Source organism: Megalobrama amblycephala, linkage group LG3, assembly GCF_018812025.1.
Source record: "Megalobrama amblycephala isolate DHTTF-2021 linkage group LG3, ASM1881202v1, whole genome shotgun sequence".
In the NCBI taxonomy this organism is placed as follows: domain Eukaryota; kingdom Metazoa; phylum Chordata; class Actinopteri; order Cypriniformes; family Xenocyprididae; genus Megalobrama; species Megalobrama amblycephala.
The window spans coordinates 9,993,604-10,007,421 of record NC_063046.1 but is presented as its reverse complement, the minus strand read 5'-3'; the positions used below and the strand labels follow the sequence as shown (position 1 = coordinate 10,007,421).

Below are 13,818 nucleotides of genomic sequence, written 5' to 3'. Positions count from 1 at the left end.
TGTTCCTGGGTGAACATTTTTGTTGATCCTGGAACAACATTCAAATCAACCAATCAGATTTGAGGGACAAGTTTACAGATTATGTCAAGTTTAGGCTTAAAATCATGATTGGTGCTTCTACATCAGTGTTACTCATCTATCATTTTCTTCTGATTTTTGGGATAACTTATGGGTAGGGTTAGGTTTAGGGGTAGGAATAGGGTTAAGACTAAATTTTCAGACTAGAATGTTGTTCCAGGATCAACAAAATATGTTGGATGATGGATGATCTAACTCAGCAATATCAGGACGTGCGTTACGTTTGATCGCTTAAATTCAAATTATTTTATTTCATTCTAATGAAACAGCTGCAAGTGCTAAGTGAATTACAACTCATACAGGTCACTTTATTTGACAATTAAAATTCTGGGGTAACGCAGAGCTGTTTTACTTGGTCAAAACTGTCATAATAAAAATACATTTGAGTGTGTTGAAAGTTATGCTGAGGTTACTTACGTTTTTAGAATATCATATTAATAAAAGCTGGATGACTTGTGTTGCTAAATGGCATGCAGTTCATTTTACAATATATTGTATGGAAGAGAAAATGCTGTATTATTGTTACTACAAATGAAGCTCTTTCTGATTATACTATGTTAGTCACTTGACAAAATGGCATTGTCTCTGAGGCACAAACATGTTACTCGCTATAAATGAAGAAAACGAGATTCAAAAAATAAGACTAAACGTGTTGAGCTATATAACAATGATTAGTTTTAAGTCGATAAAAGTATCCAAACAGTTGCTCACCTGTCTAAAACACATAATATATTAAAGCGTGCACTCTAAAAAATGCTGGGTTAAAAACAACCCAAGTTGGGTTGAAAATGGACAAACCCAGCAATTGGGTTGTTTTAACCCAGCGTTAGGGTTAAATGTTTGCCCAACCTGCTGGGTAGTTTTATTTAACTCAACTATTGTTTAAAAATTACCGTATTGCTTAATTAAAATTAACCCAAAGTATGTTGGAAATGAACATTTATTAATGTTCAATGAATAATTATTAAACAATAAACATTTATTAAATTGCTTATTAATACATTTATATTAATAAACTATTAAACTATTAAATTTATATTAATAAAATATTAAAGCTTATTAATAAACATTCACCTTTTTTCTATTATTCTAATTGCATCTGGTTTTTAATTTCCCAACTATTTTGGGTTCATTTTAAGCTAGCCATATAGCAATTTTTAAACAATAGTTGGTTTAAATAAAACTACCCAGCAGGTTGGGCAAACATTTAACCCAACCGCTGGGTTTGTCCATTTTCAACCCAACTTGGGTTGTTTTTAACCCAGCATTTTTTAGAGTGTGTCCATGGATTCTACGGAAGTGAAACCGGAAATCGAGGATAATGTGCACAATGACATGGGCCATTACACACTACAGATTTCTCATAATATAATATAAGTGCACAAATCAACAAAATATATAACATTGTTCTGGTAGTTTTGGATATTTTAATTAAAAATTATTACATATTATGCCTTTAAAGCTACCATCTAGTACCCAGAAATTTAAAATACTAATTTGCAGTATGATTACAGATCATGAATTAACAGGAGATTATAATATTACCAAGCTTGTCTAGTTTTGAATAAACACTAAAAGCAGGGATGAAAATGAACTTGATACTATGGTTAAATGAATGTCATTATTTTCAGATTTGCAGGGAGTCACCTGCATTGATTTCTCATTGTAAGCAGTCTTCTTAATCTTCATTGCCCACTAAAGAAAAGATCTAGTTTTGCCAGACCAGCTTGAAGGTAACTCAGAGCGTCTTTGTTTGCTTCCTCAGCTTCAGCGTTTCTCTTCATTTCCTCCAGCTGTCTGACCCAGTTCAATTTCCCAGCCTCCTTCACTCTGGGAATGAAGAAGTCGAGATGCTGAAGAGTGAACGCCGAGTCTGGCTTTAATGCGATCTGAGACAGATGCCTGATGGTCCTGTAAGCATTAAACAGAAGAATTGACTTTTGGTCCTCGATCTCCTGCAGATCTTTGTCAAGTCTATCATTTATAGCCGAAAACGTCTTGGACTCTTCTTGAGCTTTTTCGTATTCTTTCATCAGTTGGTCAAACTGTATCTTTATGTTTGAGTTTCTGACGACATATTTCTTGTTTTCTTTGATATGTTTGCTGTGATGACAGTTCCCTGTGCACACTGTGCAGTAGCCGTTTTTCATGTCTTCACATCTGCTGGGATTAGAAGCCCACCAGCAGCCAAACTCATGGCAGTTTTCCTCACAGACGGTGCAGGTCGTTGCCTTCCTGTTCTTCCATGATGCACTTTCAATGGGCACCTTCACTTTCACAGTCTTTTTTAATGTAACGGTAAAGTTTTTACACTGTTCAACCTTTTCCTTGTTGAGCATCATTGCCTCCTGAATCTGAAGTTTTTCAGCCTTTTTCAGCTCCATCTCTTGAATTCTCAGCTGTAAGTTGCAGATGGATGCTTCAAATTGAATGCGCTCAATCAGGACATCTGAAGTCAACTCCAAACTTTTTCTGTTCATTTCATTCACAGACTGAAAGAATTTCTTCATGCCTTTCATGCTTTCTTCCCATGCGCTTCTTTGAGCAAGAATGTAACGTTCTTCACTGTGACGCTCATCAGCCTGCCGATTGTTGAATAAGAAATAAACAGGTTGGCCTGCGTTGTCTCGTCTGCAGGGGATTTTAGCTTTATTAATGGCACCGAGGATGTTTTTGGGTGGCATACCATCAGAGTATGTGATTAAAAACACAATGTTGTTCACAATATCTTTTCCAAATAAAGACAGAATTGAACTGATAACGTAATGCTGTCTGTCTGAGAGACGATACTTAGACGCCTGAGTTACAAAACACACGGCGTCGACTTCACGAACTCCATCATTGCTCTGAAACAGAACAGATAAATTCTCAGCAACTTCCAGATCCTTTTCCAGTCCTCTAGTGTCTCCGTATCCTGGAGTATCAATGATTGTGAGAGATACAGATTTCTCTACAGGAAAGACCTCATACAAGGTGATTTCAGAGGTTTGTGATTCTGATTGGTCTCCGGCTTCCTCTTCTGTGATTTCGTACCATTTTTCATCTTCAAACTTCACCTGAAGTAAGTAGTTGACCATGGTGTTAACGAGAGTCGTCTTACCAACGCCGGTCTCTCCCACCAGCAGAATAATTTTGTTTTGTTTCTTGGTGTCTCTTATCCCATAAGTCCATTTTCGGACTTTTCCATTATCATCAAGTATTCTTCTCTCAGTATATAGCCGGTATTTTTTTGGAGGACCTTGATGAATCAGAATTGGTCTGCGTGGAGGAAGACTTGGCTGTCTGTAAAATAAAGATGGAGGCAAGTGTCAGAAATTGTGTGTTCAAACACCCATCAGAATGCAGACATTTTGTGTTAAATACATGCATAATAATTTAATGAAACAATATTTTACTCCAATTACAGCTGACATTTAAAACATTCATATTTACCTTGAGGTCAGCAGTCCACAAATGGCAAAAAAAAAAAAAAAAAAAGCACAGCGTCACTTTGCGCTTGACTGATTTGCACTTTGAAATTTAAATTTAAAAATATGGCACTCGTGTGCAAGATGCTGAAAAATATTTCAAAAGCAGTGTAACAACAAAAAAATGCAATTTGTTTGAATTGGCCATTCACACAGAATACGTTTTTGCAGTTAAAACCAACAGATGCTGGTCAGTGGAATGAAAAAAGACAAGGAGACGCGTTTTTAAAACTTATTTTAAAGGTGCAATATGTAAGAATTTTGCAGTAAATATCCAAAAACCACTAGGCCAGTGTTATATATTTTGTTCACTTGAGTACTTACAATATCCCAAATGTTTTCAACTATTTGTAAATCGTGAGAAAATTACAATTTTAACCAAGGCTCCGGGACGTGTGAGGAGTCGCCTGTCAATGGCGTCATACCAGCGTTACCCTCGGTATCCGGTTTTATTTTGTAGAAACCAGACGCTTTAATATATAACATGTTTTAATAGACAAGGGAACATCCGTTTTGATATATTTATAGACAGAAAACTAATTATTGTTATATAGCTCAACACGTTTAGTCTTATTGTTTAAATCTAATACCATGCCTCAGAGAAAAACAATATTTTGTCAAGTAGCTAACATAGCATAATCAGATGCAGCTTTATTTTTAGTAACAGTAATACAGCATTTTCTCCATTATACAATACGTTTTAAAATGAATTGCATGCCATTTATCAACACAAGCCATCCAGTATTTAATATGATATTGTAAAATCTTACTGCAGTGTGTAACAGTGTCTCACAACAGCCACCGAGCGAACTCACAGAGTAACGTTATAACATCATTTTCAACACACTCAAATGTATCTAATATGATAAACAGAGCTGCGTTACCTCATACTCATGACCAGAAAAGCGGAAGCGGCGCCGGCGACTGTGTCATAATAAAAGTCCCGCTGCTTGTGAGGCGTGTTGCGCAATCGCTCCAGCTCCTCGTTCAGCTCCACAACACTCGGTCCTGCTCTGCTTCATACTACAGTAACGTTAATAATCGCATCCATGAACATGATTTCTTACCGAGTCCTATCCCGATTATTTCCACCGGCTGTGATGTGAAGACCACATGTCCCAAGATTCCGCGCTCAAACTTGGCGTCATCAAGCTATGCCTTTGTTTTGAATAGGTCTCTAGTAACCTCTAGCGGACAGAAAATTCTACATATTGCACCTTTAACTTGAGAACCACTTTTTCTTTTGTTTTGTTTTTTCAATGCAGCGTCATGCACAAGACTCTGTAAAAGATGCGAGCATAACAGTCACATTCATCTAGAATGGTTGCATAGGAAAAACAATAAAAATGCGTTCTGTGTGAACATCCGCTGTATAATCTAGCCCCCACTGCATATCATCATGACATGGACTGATACTGGGAGAATGATGTAAAAGTCATAAAATCTATATTAGTAAACAGTATTATCATTAACATAAACTTAATAAAACCAATATGCTGATGCTTATTCTGTTGATTATTCTGTTTGTTTGATTGTGACACAATCAGAGTTGTGACAAATAGGCTATGACTGTTGAATTGATATAACAAATCAGTTCCCTATCTGGCAGTCACTTTGTTGTGGTGTTGAATGCTAACACAAGGGGTCACTCTTGGGAGCCCCAAACACCTCTGATACTTAATAAAAAAAATGCCATGCCCAGACATACAGGTCTAAAAGTGGCCAGCCTGGCATTGCTCATTCAGATTTGTTCTACGGAGCCAAGTGGATCTCCTTTGCCATCACTCATTTCATTTACCTCTCTGGAACCGTTGCTGGGAATCTACAGTGCATTGCAGTGGTCTCTCCACCCAATGCACAGTTAAGTGTAGCGAGAGAGAAAAGAAGTCAGCAGAGACCGTGTCTACTAGACAATCCCCCTTGAATGCCTTGTCGACATGACAAGATCCTCAGCAATATCACAAGAACCAGACCTCTGCACAGATCCTATGGCCAGCTTTGGATCCATATTGGCAGGATGAATCCTAAATCATAATAACACGTTGTTCATTTGTTGGCCAGAGGAGGACTGGTCCCCAAGAGCCTGGTTTCTCCCAAGGTTTTTTCTCCATTCGGTCACCTGATGGAGTTTGGGTCCCTTTCCACTGTCTACTTTGGCTTGCTTAGTTGGGGACACTTAATATTCTAGAATATTATTGATCTGACTGTACTGACGCTGTTGTTTGAGAACAGAACTGAGCTGGATGAGATTGTTTTTTCAGAAATGCTTTATAGATTAAATTAACTAATTTAATAATTTACAGCTGAACTGATGATCTTGATGATCTTTACAACGATGATCTTTTCTGCCCTACTGTGGGTACGTCAGTAGTGATTATCCCATTAGTACCACCCAAACAACTATGAAAAAAAAGACTCCCTACAATGTTCTGGGAAGGCTAATCTTTGGTTACGTTCTTAGTTGTTTACTAACTAAATAAAATACATAAATAACCATATGTGACCATTAGGGTAATATTCTGTGTTTGCTGGGTAGACAAACATAATTCATTATCTTTAATTTGATTTTTAAAAAGTAAATAATTTACCCTCCTGTAAAAGCATGTGAATTTCAACTCACCTGGAATTCATGGTGATCGTTCGACTAAATGTGTCCAGTTCACAGATGACCTTCACTGTCACTCTTCAGTCTGATTACAACAAAACAATTTATTAGTTTCATCAGAGTATGATGGTTTGTTATTGTAAAAATGTTTTACATGTTAAAACGCCCAACTTTACAGCAGAAAAAAAATATGTTTACAGCCTGGTACAAAAAATGGTTTTGGTCTATATAGCTAATTTTGCCCTTCAACTGTGAGGGGGTGAATTTTTTTATAACTCATCAATTTAAATTATATTAAGCCTTAAGCTAGTAGCCTATTCTTATAAAAGGGGAAGTCTTTCTTCTGGGGACCTTTTTTTAGTTAGTGAAGGTGTTAGGTGCGCTGCAACTGAAGAAAACACATGCAAATAGAAATAACTCCAACAAAGGAAGAAAAGATCTTCATCAATTTGACAATACATGTAAAAGAGATACTCACAACACAACCAAATACAGAAATGCGCTGCAAATACAATGCAACCAAATACAGAAAAGTGCTGCAAATAGCACAGAACACAACGGAAATGTCTTAAGGGGTCCCCAACAACTGAGGAACCTGGTTAGGACAAGCTTTTTGTTCAGTGTCTACTCATCAGTAGTGTTTTCAATGACCTGAAAGGTGAGTTTTTTGTTTATTTTAACATCCTGATCATATGTGCGTTGTGAGTATTTGCAGCGCATGTGTTGTCAAACTGATGAAGATTTGCTGGTGTTTTTCTGTTTGCATGTGATTTATTCAGCTGCAGTGCATTGAGCTCTCTCTTTGTCAGTAAACAACAGCTTTCTCTTTGTTCCTCACGCAAAACTAACATGACTTAAATGTAGTGCACGAGTCAGACAACCTCTCTGACACTTTCATTATGCTTATTATTCTTGGTACAACATGAGGGCTAATAATGATCAATTTTTTTATTTTTGGGTTAGTTATTTCTTTAACCAAAACAGAGTAACAGGAGGACAATTAAAGCTGGATCTACGTTAACTGGACTAATCTCTGTTTACTGAGCAAAACTAAGTAAACAAACTCAAATTTGATACCCCCTCTGGTGACACTGGGGAAGGTGGGAGTGTTTTATATTTTATACTTTTGCTTGGCTTGGCTTGAAATGCCACACATATTAAGGGTAAATACAGATTATTCACTGCTCATGACAAAGAGTGAACGGTCTCCGTAATTACTCCTGGGACAGAATTGGGAATAATCTAGAAAAGCAAAGATATTTTCTGTCAGAGAACCAACAGCAACAATCATGAGCTTTTTTATTCTATTTATTTATTTATTTATATGTATTATATGTTATCTGTATAGCTATTTTAAGAATTTTCAGAAAAGTGCATAATGGCATTAGAAGGTGCTCAGCCAACATGAAATCATATTCATCCTTAGAGATCTCACCCATGTTACAGAAGTGTTTTTTTTTTTTTTTATATTTGATGAAAGCAACCTTTGTACTCATTATAGGGTGTGTGTGTGGCTTTTGGTTGCGTTACAGATAAGACTACAAAGAATTTTACTGTCTTCCTGGTTCTGGAACTTTGATCCACTTGGTAAAATACGTTGAGTGCTTTGCAAACAGAAGTTTAATTTCTGGTGCACTGCAAAACAAATCTTATTTTCAACAAGTATTTATTTTATTTTTTCAGTTAAAATATCTAATGATTTTTATAAAATAAATTATTATTTAAATATATTATTATTATACAACAAAAAGTTTCATTAGAAACTTTCATTGATTAGCACAACTATTTCTAAATGGCCAGTAATGAGAGATGGTGTAGTAAAGATTTCTTCCAGCGGGTGCTAATTGGGCCACTAACCACCTAAACTTTACCCATCGACAGCAACTGCAAAGGATAACCTTACCTCGATGAAGTCAGACTGACTTGTGGTTAGGGGCGATTATTCTTAATCGGTTAGTTCACCCAAAAATGAAAATTCTCTCATTAATTACTCACCCTCATGTCGTTCCACACACTCAAAAAAAAAATAACTCTTTGAACGAACATAAAAAAATCATGGAAAGAATTTCCACATGATTAAGTTGCTTTATTTCAGCATAATGCAATTCTGTTATTCCAATTTAATGTACTTACGTTGGGTCAACTTAATTTATTAAGGTTGATTCAACTTATTTACCATGGTTGGGCACAGCTTGACAAAACAACTGACTAAGGAAGAATCTATGTAAAATAGTTATGTTCAACTTACTCAATTCAATCATGGACAGTGGTTCCACATGATTGAGACAAGTAAAATCCAATAGAATCAAGCATGTTAAATTAACTAGAATCAATTGTGTTCATTTAAAATAAAATAAATAAAAAGCAATAAATAAAAAAATAAATAAATTGTTTTCATATACATTAATTTTTACAATTAATTCTTCTTGTTTAATTTTGTGATTTACATAACTTTTGTGATGTTCTGTGTTAGAAATCTAGATGTGATACTGGATCCTAAATTGTCTTAACCAAAAACATTGTAAAGCCTAAATTGATCACAAGTCCATTGGTGGCAATGGTTTTACAATCAACATAGACTTACAATACTTTTGGGAAATGCAACCCAGAGCACTACCACAATGATTACTTTCTTATTAAAGTAATTTGAAAGTTTGTTAGCAGGTCCTCAACCCAAGCACAAGTGCAACAATTCACCACAATGGTAACCCTAAAACTATTAATTAACAGAAACTTTTAAATACCAACATAATAGAAAAGTAAACATTAAAAAGTCTTTCCATTTTCTCATCTTCCTAAAAACTGCTTAAAATAACACTTTATTTCAACATTTACACTCCTAGTTCAGCCCCTTTGCAAAGCATGATGGGAAGTGTCCTGGTTGGGTTTACTTGATTGAAACATGTTATTTCAATATGAAAACATCAAGTTAAGTCAAAGAGTAATCGTTTCAAGTCAATTTAACATGAAGCAATCAAATTTAAACCAGAAACCTGATACAATGGTGTTGAATCAAAATAAATTGTTTAAATAAAGTGAACAGCATCAAAAATCATGTTTTTGAGTGCACCCGTAAGACCTTCGTTCATCTTCAGAACACAAATTAAGATATTTTTGTAAAATCCGATGGCTCAGTGAGGCCTGCATTGCCAGTAAGATAATTAACACTTTCAATGCCCAGAAAGCTACTTAAGACGTATTTAAAACAGTTCATGTGAGTACAGTGGTTCAACCTTAATGTTATGAAGAGAATACTTTTTGTGCGCCAAAAAAACTAAATGACGACTTTATTCAACAATATCTAGTGATGGTCGATTTCAAAACACTGCTTCATGAAGCTTCGAAGCTTTACGAATCTTTTGTTGCGAATCGATGGTTCGGAGCATGTATCAAACTGCCAAAGTCACGCCCCCCAATGGTGAACCATTGAAATTTCAAAACACTTATGACGTAACGAAGCCTTGTTTAATGAAATCACGTGACTTTGGCAGTTTGATACACGCTCCGAACCACTGATTCAAAACAAAAGATTCGTAAAGCTTCGAAGCTTCATGAAGCAGTGTTTTGAAATCGCCCAAAACTAGATATTGCTGAATAAAGTCATTATTTTGTTTTTTTTTTTGTGCACAAAAAGTATTCTCGACGCTTCATAACATCAAGGTTGAACCACTGTAGTCACATGAACTGTTTTAAATATGTTTTTAGTAGCTTTCTGGGCATCTGAAAGTGTTAATTATCTTGCTGTTAATGGAGGCCTCCATTTGTGTTGCGAAGATGAACGAAGGTCTTACAGGTGTGCAACAACATGAGGGTGAGTTTTCATTTTTGGGTGAACCCTTTAACCCTTTGATAATATTTATACTGAACATTTTATAACACATCTCTCCAGGATAAGAATGTTAATAAAATAAAATGGTAAATTGTAGTAAAATAAAATGCTACTATATTCTCTTCTCCACTGTCTAGTGACTATTCTGAAATAAAACGCAACAGACGCCTACTGTTGCTATCGTTACACACTCAACTTTAACGCATAATTGAAAGCTAAACTGCACATTCTTATTTCAGTGTTATTTAAGCAGTTTGCATCGTACATTCATCAGTTCAGCAACATTAACAGCAAGTCAGTTTGGTGCTTTTCCTCCACGTGGAACGACTCGGCTCGCTTCACTTTAGGTTTGCTTTTCCACTGCAGTTTAATACCTCTTCAAAATGGGTGGGAATATTATAGACTGATCGTTATAGTTGCGCCTCTTTTACTGTCTTGGATCCGCACCTCGTCTACTGACCACGATACAGCCATTTCTTTTTTCAAGTTGCGTGCGATGGTCGTTTAAAGCAAGTCGTTTAAAAAAGTCGCGTGAACAAATGATACTGCGGTGGCTGTTACTAGGGCTGGGCAATATATCGCATGCAATTGTCACGCGCATTTCGTAAGTACGGCCGGTTCCCTGATTACCGCTAAATCGCCATCACCTGCTTTCAAATGGAGTGGCATTTAATAGACAGAGCCGTAGTTCACTGACAAGCTACGCAATATCGCGTTCATTATCGAAGGCGATTCATCTGCTATAGATACAGAAAGACGGTTCACTCCTATTATGTATGAATGGGAGAAACCAAAGCCACTGGAAGGCAAGCCTGCAACCTTTAGCCAAAAAAACGTAATGGCTAATGCTAACGCTCCGCCTCTGGCGGTACGCAGGGAAGGAGAACAGAGGCTGTTTTTTTTAATAGATGTCAATGGATGAGAGGCTTCACTATGCTGATTAAACAGCTTTTGTGGGGAAATAGCTAATCATTTAATTAATCGCTACTCTTTCGCTAATCTTCAGCATGTTTTACACTAAACAATACTTTCGTTGGGAACTATATATAGATTTTAGCTTGATAAAAATAAATTTTTTTAAGAGAAGACAGACTAGGGAATGTTGCAACAGGTAGGACTCATTTACGGCATTACCAACAGCAAATGTGCCGCATTACCGCTTAACAGATAGAACAATAGATGTTGTGTAAAAGCCACTGGAAGGCAAGCATGCAACCTTGAGCCAAAAAAGCGCTAATGCTAAAACTCCGGCTGTGGTTTTGAACGGCGGGCACTGATGTCACTGCCATTACACAATAGGCTGAGAGGTGCCGCACGTGATTAAGTTAGCCGTTACACTTTCTCCAATGGTAAGAGATATAGACCCTCTCATCTTCCTATAATAGAGTACCTGAGGGATGACGCAATTTTGTAGGCAAGACCCGGAAGCGAGTTAGCATTTTAGGACTTCCGGTTCCAACACCGTAAAGTCTATGGGTTTTTTGATTGGGTTTTTGCTAAATCGCCTGAAATAAGGTCTGTGGTTAACAAAGCCTCTAAATATTTTCACGTTTTTATTCTATGACATAAAACACACCAGTTATAACCCGCTTGTGATTTTTTTAAACCATTATTGTGTCTTAAAAACGGCGGTTTGCTAACAAGTTGCTAAAAGGGACTACTTCCTTTGGCGGGGACTTTAGACGTCATCATGACAAACGAGACATTTGGACAGCATTTCTCATGAAAAAGTGGAAAAGTATTGATACACAGCGCAGATCATAATCAGCAATCAGGTTTTAAATAAAGTTGTTTTTTAAATAAAGTTTGAGGAAGCTTGGTGGTGATGACGCTGAATTCCAAAGTGCACTTAAAATACCCAGATGATGCACTAAATTAATGGAAAAAACTAAGTGTGGAATGTTGGACACTTCATGCACTGTCGCAGCTTTAATTACATAGTGGAGGGGGAGGGGGGATCAGACTCTGTTATTAAATGACAAAATAACCTTATGCAATTTATAACCTTAAATGACCTTATGCACTACATGGATGAGTACATAGTGCATAAGTATAGTGTATAAGTGCATAGTGTATAGTGTGTCATTTAAGATGAAACTTTGGTCTTGGATGCTCGAAATAGCATGGAGGCATTGCAAATATGGCCGCCGAGTGAACAGACTTTCCTTGAAAGGGACCTTGCTGTTACTGACTATTTAAATCTAGAGGGTTTGGTGTCTCGTGTTTGACGCTTGTAGTGACGATTCTTTCTGACCAATCAGTGATCTGCAGTGTTTACACATCATATTTAGTATTGGTATGGCACTCTTGGAACCTCAACCGAGGTGGTACTATTTAAGTGATCCGTACCGTTCCGCACTGAGCCATCCCATGCAGTGGAAAAGCGCCAAAAGATGGCAAGGTTTCAGCTTAACTTGTATGTGTTACAGGATTGCCTCTGCGTTGTGTTGTGTAGAACTCACATGATAGACTCCAGTTTGCACTTTAGGATACACTTTTATTCTGTTGGCAACACATTGAACAGCAGTGATCAGATTCGGCAGTTACACTTGCCCATGTTCGCAGCCATTCAATCTCTCAGCTGGTGCGAATCTAAGTGTACGTTTACACAACAACATTGTAAACGGAAGATACAGTACACGCCTAGACTGAACACATAATACGCATGCGCATAACGTCTCCATTTTCAACCATTTTTTTTGTTCACATGGATACAATAACGGTATCATATTAAAAAACTTGCACTTTGAAACCCATTTTCAAAAGTTTGTATTTTCAGGCCATCAAAATGCTGTCACGTAAATGAAAAGCCAAACACATAACAAGTTTCTGTTTCTAGTTGAAAAAGGTGTCGTGTCAACAGCCCCTCAAATTTTACACTTTTCATAAACTACATAATAAACAGTTATACAACAACACATTTGAAACATAGTCTGAACCTGTTGGCAACACATCAGATTCAGCAATCACACTCTGCCATGTTCTATAATGGAGGTGAACATCAAACTGGATTTTACCACACATATAACATAATGGCATGAACAACAAGCATACTATATACTTCTCAACACATGTATATGTCAATACTAATCCATAATTAATACAAATCATTTTTCTCATGAAGCACCACTCACCGCAGCCATTCACTCTCTCGGCTGGCACGAATGTAAATGACCCTAGTAGAACCAGTGCATTATATGTCAAGATCTGGGCGGAGAGTGCAGGTAGAGTGTGATTAAAGGGCCATACATGAAAGAAAGTGTAGCAAGTGGAAGCACTTCTTTGACCTATTACATGTGCATTTTTTACATTTACAGTACATTATGTTCTTGCACTGTATATGCAATAAATACATCATTTTAAATGAGCACGGTTTTCTAGAGAACATAACTATAATTGCTCAGGTTGTTGCAATTGTTGGCTTTTGCCCATTTTAGGCATGGATAATGGCACTTTAAAATCAGAGGTATAGAAAAATGTGTATTCATATTTAGTAATATTTACAATTAAATATGAATATATACATTTGAAGATAGATTAAATGATCCGTAATTCACATCTTGATAGTACGTAAATATTTCTGCCTGTTTACACTCATGTGATTGTCAGCCTCTGCTTTCCCCTACAGACTGAAGCCACCTCGTGAAGCCCAAAGTATAGGCCTACTTCATTTTTTTCAAGCATACACTAGTGTATGGAAGGCCAGGAAGTTCAAAAACGTGAATTTTAACAGGTAAACAACGCATCAACTACACTAGTAAGGAGGTTAAATCAGAATCAAAATGAGCTTTATGCGCTTTATTGTGCGCAAACACACAAGGAATTTGTGCATACATATA

General features: G+C 36.7%; 1 protein-coding gene across 1 annotated transcript; it reads right to left on the bottom strand.

The window, feature by feature from the left end:
- Positions 1-1,387: 1,387 nt before the first annotated feature.
- Positions 1,388-6,240, bottom strand: LOC125264108. Its single transcript, XM_048183341.1, has 2 exons — positions 6,166-6,240; positions 1,388-3,360 (listed from the first exon to the last, which is right to left on the bottom strand). The coding sequence occupies exons 1-2, from the start codon at positions 6,174-6,176 to the stop codon at positions 1,764-1,766; spliced, it is 1,608 nt and encodes a 535-aa protein (XP_048039298.1). The 5' UTR covers positions 6,177-6,240; the 3' UTR covers positions 1,388-1,763.
- Between the last annotated feature and the right edge of the window lie 7,578 nt (positions 6,241-13,818).